This window comes from Camelus bactrianus, chromosome X (genome assembly GCF_048773025.1).
Source record: "Camelus bactrianus isolate YW-2024 breed Bactrian camel chromosome X, ASM4877302v1, whole genome shotgun sequence".
NCBI lineage: Eukaryota > Metazoa > Chordata > Mammalia > Artiodactyla > Camelidae > Camelus > Camelus bactrianus.
This window is the reverse complement of record NC_133575.1, coordinates 25,842,244-25,854,451: the sequence shown is the minus strand read 5'-3', so window position 1 is coordinate 25,854,451 and position 12,208 is coordinate 25,842,244. Positions and strand designations below refer to the sequence as shown.

At 31.8% G+C, this 12,208-nt stretch overlaps 1 protein-coding gene across 8 annotated transcripts in view; it reads left to right on the top strand.

Moving 5' to 3' along the window:
- The window catches only part of DMD (dystrophin), a 1,840,970-nt gene that overhangs the window by 155,641 nt on the left and 1,673,121 nt on the right, over positions 1-12,208 (top strand). For all 8 annotated transcript variants that reach the window (XM_045507265.2, XM_045507267.2, XM_045507235.2 and 5 more), the window contains exon 2: positions 5,818-5,879. In XM_045507265.2, coding sequence (XP_045363221.2) covers positions 5,818-5,879 — 62 coding nt within the window. The remainder of the gene's footprint in view (positions 1-5,817; positions 5,880-12,208) is intronic.

Sequence of the window (12,208 nt, the reverse complement as noted above, 5' to 3'; positions counted from 1 at the left end):
TAAAACACCTTTATTTTGCTCTATTATGTAACACTTTCAATGCATAGTGCTGGGAAGACAGTTATAATCCAGACAGTCACTGTCTTGGAAACTAGAAAGCACATAGGTGATGTTATTAAGAACACCTTTTATAGGATGATGAGCAGTGAAAACTGCATTACATTGACTGTTGGGTGAGTGGGAAGTAAGGAAACCTCTTTGACACTGTTTTTCTCTTCTTTGTGCAGTAATTTAATTATTTTAGACCGCCTCATTATAAAATGACCACGAATGTCACCTTACACCCTAGCATTCTATAATTCTATGATCAAAAGCTATTACTCAGATTTAATGGAAAGCATTTTTCATGCCATTTTCCATTCTATTCTCCTCCACTTTGCATTGCCATTTTATAACATTAATAGCATGGTGAATCCATTTTCAAAATATGTCCTGAGTTTTGGTCCTTCCTTCATAATGTTTCACAGTATCACATAACCTTATCTAATGTTTACCATTAATCTTCCCTATTTCTCATTTCCTTTTTTCTCATCTTTGGTGGAAGCAGAGAATGGACTGACCCTAACAGCTCTTCCATATTACTTAATAGTCCTCTCTTCAAGGTGAAATAAACTCATCCCTTTGTATTTCTTCCCTATGTGTATTTCTAAACTGTTACCAACTTTCATATTTCCTTCTACACCTAAACTTATATTTTCTGGATAACTTAAGTGATGAGAATCTTCAGTTAACATAGTGACTAGCACCTAAGGAAATAATATTTAAAAAAATATTTTTCTGGCACAGATTATGACTCATTTCCCTGTGTAATCAGGGTAATTCTTGGTGTTCTTCTAACTGGGTTTTTTGTTTTTGTTTCTGTTTTCAATTTTTAAATGCTTTCACTAATAATGTCTTCTGTGATAGCCTATAAGGGGATCATATCAGGGAGACTCCCTGTGATCTCACTCCCAGTTCCCTTTGTAATTTCATCCCATGCTTTTCCCTTCTTTGCATTTTAGAGCATAAGACATTTGCATATAATGAAGAGCATGCCCTTTTGGTTTCTTATCTCCCTGCCTTTGCCCTTCTGTCTCCTCAGAAAGATTCATCTTTCCTTTTGCATCTATGCTCTTCCCTTAGTTTTGCTCATCCTTCTAGATTAAACCTAGCCATCACCTTATAGAAAATAATTTCTCTAACATTCTATCCATATCCTTTTCTTTGTTCTCCTGTAGTACCCTTCAAATATTTATATCCTTCCTTATACAAAATGTTTGCTATTTATCCATGATATATCTATTTTCTACTGTGTAATGAACTTTGGTAAAGATGAGTTTTGTTTATCTTCTTGGTAACTGGTGCAGTGATCAGTACATACTAAGTATTCTGGAAATAATTATTCTATAAATTATTGCATAAATAAATGATTAATTACATCTTAACAGCAGCTCCATAAGTTAAATGGCAATTAATATCCTCATTTCGCAGATAAAGAGACCGAGGCCTGGCAGTTTTAAGGCCGCTATTCTAGGAAGCCCTGCAGTGGAACTGGAGGCCAGTTCCCCTGATTTAATGTTCTCTCAGTTTGCCCAATATCACTTTTTTGCAGTAACTCACTCTTGTGAATCACTAATATCACAGTTTAATTATCCCACATTTATAGGGAAATGAGGGTCTCAGGAATATAATAGTAAGAGGGCAAAAGGTCCTTCCACTAATCTTAGAAAATATGAAGGGCCAGATTCTTTGAATAAAAAATGACTTTACCGGAAAGGGTTAATTGATTTTGAGATGAAATACAATTTTTATGTATGGCAGAAAGCTAATTTTATATGGGCTTTCCCCAGAGAGAGAATAAAGTAAAATGTTGATCACTTTTTGCAATTTATGAAGTAGTGGTTCTTCACTCTTTGGTATCTCCAAGGAATAGTTTTCAGGTACATTTTTCCAAGAGAGATTTCTTCCTTGCCTCTCACATTAATATACCCAGACATATATTTATTAGTAAAAGAAAATCTGGTATAAACAAACCCCAGAGAAGAGGAAATAAAATGTGTTTCTTGAAATGACTAAACAGGAGGATATAAATAATCACTTCCTGATAAAAGAGGTTTCTCTTTATTCTTTTCTCATTCTCTTTGTTGATGATTTCACATTAATATCTCTTACTGTAGACTGTGTATCTATAATAACATATTTTATTAAAGTATTGAAATAGTCTCTATAAACACTATTACAATTTCTGTATGTATGTTTATGTATATCAACTTTAGGTTAACTTTGGACATACAGATGATCATACTTAAAATGATCAAATTTTAAGTAACATGTGAAATAACAGTAGAAATAGATTCAAATATATAAAAGTGCACATTTTGAGCATAATCAAAATGAAACAAAAATTATAAAAAATACATACCACTTGTGAACATTAATTGATTCATTGACTAACAGTAAGTAGCTTAATTTACAATAGTGATTTTTAACTTGGATTCCATGGTAATAGGAATCTTCTGCAGGAAGGTCGGTGAACCCCATGAAACTGTATGTAAATATGTCTTTATAAGCATTTTTTTTTCCTATAGGGAAGGATCATTATTTTTATCAGATAATCAAATGGACTCCACAACTTGAAATGCTTAAAAACTCCTAATTTATGACCTATTCCAATTAATTTTAAAATATCAAGTGCTCAATACATGAGCAGAGGATATAAACAAGTATTTCAACAAAAGTAGAAACATGCAGAATAAATACATGTATAAATTGTATTCTAATTCATTAGTAATCAAACAGATTCAAATTAAAACAAGCATCATCTCCTTATATCTAATAAAACAGCACTGGTTCTAAAAGCACAAGCAGAAAGACTCCTATCAACAGCATAACTTCATTCTTTCTGGTACCACGAAAAATTGGTATGACCTTTGGGAAAGCAGTATGACAATATTTAGTAAAAGCCATAAAAGTTTTCATAACGTTGACCCAATAATTTCTCCTAAGGCCATTATGTAGCCAAAACTGAAAAAAGAATGCATGAAGATGTTCATTATGATGAAATCTCTAATAGCAAACAAACGGAGCAGGTAGCCCATATGATGTTTATGATAAAATAAGTGGAAAAACAGGCAGAATATTATTGTGACTATGTAAAATACATGTTTATGGGGATTGTAATGTGCAGACACAAAACTTATAGTGATTATTGAATGTTAAAATATTTCCATCACGTTAATATAGACAAAAATTGAAACACTAAATGTCAATTAGTAAGCATTATTATATAAAATATTAATGAGTAAACCAGGCCACATCACAAGGAAAGTTCAGTTTTCACTTCCACGTAAATCGATGCAGACATGTAGGTTGTGCACTGTAAAATTCCAGGGTGTCACTCACATAGATTACAATATACATGAAACCCCTGAGTTATTCAAAACAGAGGCTCTAAATCCATGATATTTTGTATTTGTGTTAATATGTTCAGCTTTTGTGACTCTGATTACCTTATAGCATTCCATATTATCTATGCAATTATAATGTCATGGACTTTGATTCAAATAATCGATTTCAAATTCATCTCTGTTACTTAATACTTAGATTCCTTCTGAGCCTGTATTTTTTTTTAATTTATAAGATGGTTAATTATATATGAGTTGATTGAGATTGTATATGTAGAACAGCTTTGTGAACACTAAAGTACTAATAAATGTTGTATATCTTATAATAATAAAATTAATAATATTAATACTTGTCATGTTAAAGAAAATAAATGTTACCTTACCAAAATGAAACATTAGCAGGCAATCCATTGAAGGCATATTTTTCTTGTATTGAAAGCAAAAAAGGTAAGAGAGGACATTTAGTGATGATGTTTATATGGTAGAGCTCACATTTAGTGCTTTTTACACAGTAGATACATAGTATTCTGCACATAATGTCAAGGTTTCTCTTCTGCCTTCAAGACCTGTCTAAAAATCGTTTTTTGTACATATAATCGAAAACAATCAAAATATTGCTTTACTACCCACTTTTCATTTAAAAGCATCTAGAACAAACCTCTTCAAAATCTCCTATTCATCTTCTGGTGAAGATGGTTAGGAATGTTTTAAAAACTTCTGAATGAATGCTTTCAGATGACTCATTTAATTTCCCATGCCTGACAGATAGGATATATATGCCCCTGTTGGAAAAAATAGGTACAGTTGCAAATAAGATTATTAACTTTTAGGAATGTATGTGTAATTCTGTTGAGAAATAGATATACAGACCAGTCTTCCTATACAGCAAGTCAGTGAAAATGGTGAAATCCTGACCATCTGAAATGTTCCATGTATTTATTATTATTATTATTATTATAAAAAGAGTAGTATTGAATTTATAGAAGTAATGTTTGAAAGAGGCTAGATTAGGTTTGAAACCACTTACTATCTATTTTTATTTATTCACACTTGTCAACAAAGGAAATACTTCCATAGTATAATTATCATTTATCCTATACTGCATGGCTAATGCCAATAGTTGATCATACATTGTAGCTTGTAGGAGTAACACAAATAAGAAGGAAGTATTTTGTGATGCTAAGTCAGATTTTCTTATCTAAGAAAACAGTTTTAGGTTTCTTATTTATCCACTGTTATTTCTTATATTGCTTAAGAGTATCTACTTACAGATTAATAATGTGCTTTAAAATAAACATATTCTTAATGCATAGATACATTTGTCATAGAAAAGTGATTTTTTTTTTTACTGTGTATCATCTATTTTTAGAAGCAGTGGAGATTTACTACTGAAAAATAATATGAGAGCAAATGAGGTTATTTTATCAGGGCATTTCAGTAAGGGTTCTTTTGACCCATGTACATAAAATGTGAAAGCTCTCAATTTTAAATCTCTCTCCCATGCACTCATTTATTGAACATTGACTAATATGATTGCATTTACAGTAATTTAAAGCTAGGCTTTGGCATCAAAAAAGCATTTTAATAAATCAAGATTGATTATTTTCCTGTCCATTTGGCTCTATACTAACTTCCAGCTTGGGGGAAAAAGAGATTAATTTTTAGAAGCATGAATTCTGCGAAGCTGTTTCTTAATAATTTTCCACTCTAATCTCTTGGTGTAAGAAGTCCTTGGGGATTTTTCCTTTGAGTATTTATACATGATCCATGAAGAATATCATTTGCATTTTGGTTTGAAAGTTCCTGACTTTTAGATGAAAAGAGGTATTAGAAATGTTGGAGTTTTAAGATTCCCCCCTCTTCTAAAGCATTCCTATATTTTTCAGATATTTTCTGAGCTCTTAATTTGTGCAAACAATATTCTAGGTTCTGTGATGCAAACCTAACTAAGCCACGTTCCCAATCATCCGGAAACCTATAATGGGAAGAGGCTATGCTAGGGGCCTATGTTACAGCATGTAGGTATTGAAAGGAGAGAAAAATCGTTTCTACATGGACTGAGGGCAGAGGCAAGAGGAAAGGCTCAGGAATAGTTTTTCAGAATAAATAACAGATAATAGGTTCTTTTGATTATGCTGGAATATCTACTCATTATAGGAGAATAAATAATATTTCATTTATTCATATGGGACTACTTTTCTGTAATGGCTTTATACAATATTTGAATGTGTCGGGACTTGACTATATTAATGATTTTTCAAATTTCATTTTTGGATGCTCAATACCAACATCACTCATTTAATTTCATTATCAATGAATTTATTACCACATATAAAATAACACTAATGCATAATAATTGTAAATTATTTTGGTTGTAAAATATGAATGATATTCAAAGTTATTTCTTAACTCTATCTTTTATTTTACATTGCAGATGAAAGAGAAGATGTTCAAAAGAAAACATTCACAAAATGGATAAATGCACAATTTTCTAAGGTAAGAATATTTTGTTACTTCTCTTTTAGGATATAAGTTACTGAATTTCCAAAATGAACTATGTACCTGTGTAATTTAAACGTCCATATTGTTTTTCTCATAGTCATTTTATTTTACCTATGCAAATCTGGGAATATTATGTTGACTTTTAATTAAGGAAAAAGCAACAGAATACATGGTAAAGAGAAATTATTTAATTTGATAAAGCATATCTTTGATTCTTCTTGATAATATGAGTTTCCTTAATGACATCACTCATCAGAGGATTTGAATAGCAGTCTTCCATCAAATAGATAGTATATGTCATTCACTAGAAGAAGACATGAGGGATTTTTATTGTTCTAAAAATACTCATTTTTTTGGTCCTTCTTCGTTTTTACCAAGTTCAAGAAAAAGAGATATAACTGCCTTGCCTCTCCTTGGCCCCTGTCACTGAAAGCATGTGTGAAGTAATGTAAGATGATAAGTTTATCCTCTTTTTCTGTAGGCATCAATCCATACTCTTAATATGTATTTACTTTACAAGTACAACTAACTCATGATCGATAAATAGCACAACTCCAGATAATTTTTATCTGAACACTGAGTAAAATGTTCTTAAATTGAAAACTAGAGTGAAATGTAAGGAGATTTGTGTGGATTTCAAGATTAGAAAGACTTGATTTATATTTAATAATTCTGGATTTGGGCAAATCAGTCAGTTGCTTTGCAAGTCAGTTTCCTCATCTTTCTATCATGTATGTGTGTGTGTATATGTATGTATTTGTGCCTATATAATAAATCAAACCCAGATAATGAGAATATAAAGCTAATAAAATATGGACCCTATATGCAAGGCTTTAAGAATGGTAAAATGGTAATAATGGTTATTTTGCATATTATTGTGAGGATTAAAAGAGGCACTGTATGTAAAAATTTCTAGTGCAACGCCTGACACTCTTACTGTATATAAATTACCTTCTCCTTGGTCTGTCTCATTTTGTAAAAGTCATTTCAGTAATGGATCTAAAACAATCCACTGAAAGATGCAATCTGAAAAGTAATAGTTTACGAAGGTTTTTAGGGTATCATCTATTCTTTGTGATATTTGATAGCACAATTTTGCCAGGTGCTCTTTAGTATATTGGCAAAAAGTAAAGTTACTGGATTTTAACTAATCAAATTTCATTTATATTTACTTACTGAATTAATAAATTGCTATTATAGAACTTTAAATGATAAACATAAAAATGAAGCATATATATAAAGTCTCAACTTTTTCTGAACTAAGTAAGGTACAAATAATTAAAAATGAATAAATTACAACAACAGAAATGAAGAAGAATAAATGAAAAATAAACTCAAGAAATATTTGGGATAGGAATTCATAACTCTCAGAATATTTACCACACGAATGTATATAGTTTAATTGCTGTATCTAGTGACCTCATTAAAATTTTCTTAATTTTGGAGCTTTGTAGCAGACAATAGATAAAAGCTTTCCAACAAATTTACAGACAAATCAGAATTGTAAAAAGAGTTTTTTCAAATTATAATGTAACATAATACTCTGAATCTTTTAATTAAACCATTGAGTTATTTTAATAAGGTATGTAAACATGATAAACTCTGAATTCTCATTCCCAGAAATCTAAATGGATATCACTCTCCATACATTGACATTTTCAACTGCCGTTTACCACAACTCATGTGCTAATATACTGACCATAGTTTAATATCCTGTCTTCTATGAATATGTTGTTGGCACTGTCTTAGAGCAGTTTTCCCTGCCTAATGAGTGCCCAGATTGTAAAAGCTGTGGAATAATCACATGCATGAGTACATTTACTGTTTTTTCCCAAGTATCTCCCCCAAGTTCAACTCCTATTTATTTCCTTTATTTTATATGTGTTCTCCCTAAACCTATTACATTTGGATCAGGAGAGTCACCACTGTTTCAAATACAGAAGTTTCATCTTTGGGCATATCCTGGGTATCAGGAATATAAATAAATATTTATAAAGACAGAGTAAAAAGATTCAGAGATAACATTTATGTTTCTGTGATTTTCTTCCATTTAAAGACCTGAAAAATATATTTTCCATGTGACTGATTTTTTCTTGTCAAGACTTTAGGTACATGACTAAAGTTTATGTAGACACTTTTGAAGATGATGAGAAAAGAAAGCTAATTGATTCAGTTTAAGCCACTTGGTGATACCAAAAGATAACCATAACTGTGAGATACGTCATTTGACATATATTTATTTCATCACTACATGGAATTGAGCTGAAGTCCAGCCTGTAGGAGGCAGAAAATTAGTTTAAGTTGCATCTTCTGATCTCATGGAACATACCCATTTGGGAGATGTTGGATAATTGCTAAATAGAGTAGCCCTAAGTAGTCTGTGGGTGAGCAGAGAAAGCAGTATTCTGAGCTAGAGAGAATCCAGAAGCCTTTATGGGGAAAGCTCTACTGACTGACTCTAAAGTAAGGAGCATCAAAGAGCAAGACACTCCGGTCTGAGAAAATGGGGATCCATTGAAGGCAGGACTGTGTGTTTTCTTTATAAGCTCAGTGATCATTACTAGTACACTAAATAAATATAATAAATACATTTTTGTCAGTAGTATAGATCAGTAAATATATGCTAAGTTGAAGAAAAGAGGAAAATTCTTAATGAAAAAGAATATGTTGAAGAAGACTTAAGAAAGAGAAAAAGCAATTAAAAAATCTTTGTGGTAAATTGGGCAAAGAGAAAAACGTACAACAACAATAAAAATGAATATGATGAGGTAAAAGGCTTATTGATGAGGTGCACACACACACACACAAACACACACAGACACAGAGACTTTGGTGTAATATTTGTGAAGCATAGAGAGACAGCAGAGTAGTTTCTTGTTATTTTGTAAAGCTGCATAAGGGATAGTTCAAGGGAAAAAGTGATTAAATACAGCCTTATCATTTTGTGTCATTTGAAGCTTACTGTATCTTTGTAGTAAATCCAACTGATTTTTTTCTTTCCCAGTACCATTTTAAAATAGGCCCTATCTCTTTTTTAAAATAAGTCTTCTATTAACCTTCGATTCCAAAAATTTTACTGGAATATGATTTATTGCATCTGTTCTATAAAGATAAGCAAACAATATTTATCTCCACATAAACACAAAGACATTTCTAGGTAAGATTAATTCAAGGTAAATAGTCTTTTCTTGTAATTTATAGATATTTTATAATCCTAAAAACATATTTACTGTTTACCACAAATATAATTCACATTTTAAAAATCCTGCTCATTCACACAGATTCATTCACAGAAGCATATATAAGGAAGGTACACTTTTGAAATCATGACCAGCAATAATTTTGTCATCAAACTTGTTTGATGTTTGGGTTAGAGAAAAAGCAATCTGTGGGGGAAAATATTTACTACTAGATCAATTGAAAGATTTAAACCATCTCCCAATGAGTTATATGATGGTTTTGATCCTACCCTGGATTTAGTGATTAACTTTATTTCTGTCCTCTAAGTACACTTTTTCTAATTCTTCCAAAAGTAGTAGACAACTTTGTTTTTATCTTAAGTGAAGTAGAAATTTATGATTGGTTTTGTCTATGTACTTCACCAGGGCCCAAGATATAATATGTTTATGTCTTTATTACCACAACTATATGCCCATACCTAAAAGACAGGACACGCCCTCTCACGATAACAATAACATGAAATAGGATTAACTGAAGTAACATACTTTTTCCAAGAATTCACCATAATTTCCTTTCTGGCCAGCATGATGATCATGTTATAATACAAACTAACACTAAAATTGTGAGTCCATAAACAAAGCTTTTTTTACGTTATATCCACACATGAAGTCATTAAAAAAAAAAAAGGTACACAGAAAATTTAATTTCTTTGAAACTTGTTTTCCTTATATGTCCATGTGTACCTTGTGAGAAAACATATAGTAAAAGTCTGAGAAATAGAAAACATAAAACATTGCCAGTTTTATCATGTAATGTATTTTCTGAATTGAATGAGTCATATGTTTATGCATTTTCTGAATTAAATGAATCATATATTTATGCATTTCTCCCCTGGATACCTGCTTATTTCTTCCTTGAACATGGTTTTGGCTACCTTCTTTGGATGAAACAAGGAGAATAGAACATTTATTTATATTTCATTATCTTACCACATTCTCTGTGCCATGCACTCAGTACACACACACACACACACACACACGCAGGCACACGCAGTAAGCATGTTATATGTTTAAAGTTAATTTCACAGTTCCATTGTATAGAAGAAGGATACTGGGACCTAGGGGCAAAAGACTGTTCCAGTGAAAAAAGTAACAATTTGTATGTACCTCTCCTCCCTGTTGGTTCCAAATTTATACATAACTAACAAATTGATATATAACTACTATACAAGGGGCCTGATTATCAGACATAATAGAGCAGAGCTGTTGTGTCATGGAAGGTTCGCCATAGATATAAACAGTCCCAGACTGCTATGCCTCTGGCTTCCTGTTTCTCCTTACTGTTTGGTATCAGGAAGAATTAGGTCACTAGAGAGTATGAAGGGCAGTGAACTCATTCTCTGGATCACGATAATAAGGCTGCATAAGGATTTGGTAATACCCAATGTATTTGGTAATGTTGTTTTGGGGAGATGAATATTGGTACAAGAAACAATAGAAATCCTCATTTCAGAAATAGTGAAGATTAGAAACTTTTTGTTCCTCTGTATCATCATATTAATAACACTATTTAGAGAGATGCTTTTGTGGTTAGCTGCACTCCTGACCTAGTAAGTATTCCAGATGTGCTAAATGAGATTAGGTGGCTTGCTCAAGATAAACGGAAGAAATGAAGCTCAGAAACTGGACTTTAAAACCCCTAATATTTCGATATCTGTTACTGTTGTGACAACTCATCCACCTACCAAATGCTGCATTTTTCTTGAGACACATCACACAATTGATAGGTTTTATGAGAAGTGGAGAGAGGTTTTGAGGACATTGAAAACTTGAGAATAGAAGGTATTTAAGGCTTACAATACCAACAGAGACTTGAAGCTACCTTTGAATGTTTAATAACCCCAAAACTCAACTACTATTGAGGAAGACTTTTAATTGATTCTTTCTAAATGATTTCCAGTACATTAAATGTCAATACTTTTACATGCTAGGTTTTGGTGAGTGATATAATCTAATTTTCAGTATAATTATGTAAATTGTGAATATTGTTATTTATTAATACTAATTTTATTTTCACAAATCATAAGCAAATCATTATGTATAAGAGATAAGTTAAATATTTGTTTAAAATAATTTTATGAGGAATACAAAATATAGCTTTACTTGCATGTGGGCTACCCTAAATCTACGCTAGATGTTAAGATGACTTGTAGAATATGTCTGTGTTTGCCATTGAAATAATTATGGTTAATGGTCTAATCCACTGAGAACGATTCCCTTGAATGTTTTTCCGAATCTAATCTTTGCAAAGTACCCAAGTAACAAAGGATATCATTCAGTTAGTGAAAGGAAAATTGGATTGTGATAGGTCTCATTGTTTTCAATGAAAGACAAATAATTTGTTGTTTGTATTACAGATTTTTCTTAGAAATCTGTTGTTCTTTATCAACCCACTGTTACTGAGCTCTTACTAATTCTGGCTAGTTTTATAAAGTATACAGGTTTTGCTCTTTAAACTCCTATGTTCTGAAATATCTTATGGGAAAAATGGAATTGTTAGGCGACTGTGATAACCACTACACTACGGAAACAATGCAAGAAAAATGGAATTGTTGATTGCAGTACCGACATAGGGTGGAGTGGTCTCAGTGGCAAGCATATTTAGCTGGCAAATGTAAATATTTACCAACTAGCATTATTGTTGCTAGCTAAAAGCAATTCTCCATGGCTGATAGGCAAATGCATTAGTTACCTGATTTATTCTGTCTTTGGGGCCTACATAACTTTCTAGCAAAACAAGATGTATTGACTTTCGTGATTTATTTTCATTTTGGGAAGAATATTGGCACTCTAGTACCATCCCACTGGAGCTATATAGTTGCTAAAATAACCTTTCAACATTCAACAAATATCTTTTGAGTGCCAGCTCTGTGGCAGGCATACTTTTGTACCCCGAAAAGGCACAATACAACATGGTTTTCTTCTCTAAGAGATTATCATCTGAAGGAAGAAACACTTATATAAACAAATAATTAAAATAAAATTTGGCCTTAAATATAATAGAAGTGCCATGGGAACATAGAGGAAAGAATGACTAATTGCTTGGAGAGGAGGACAGCTTTTTGAAAAGAGGTGACACTTAAT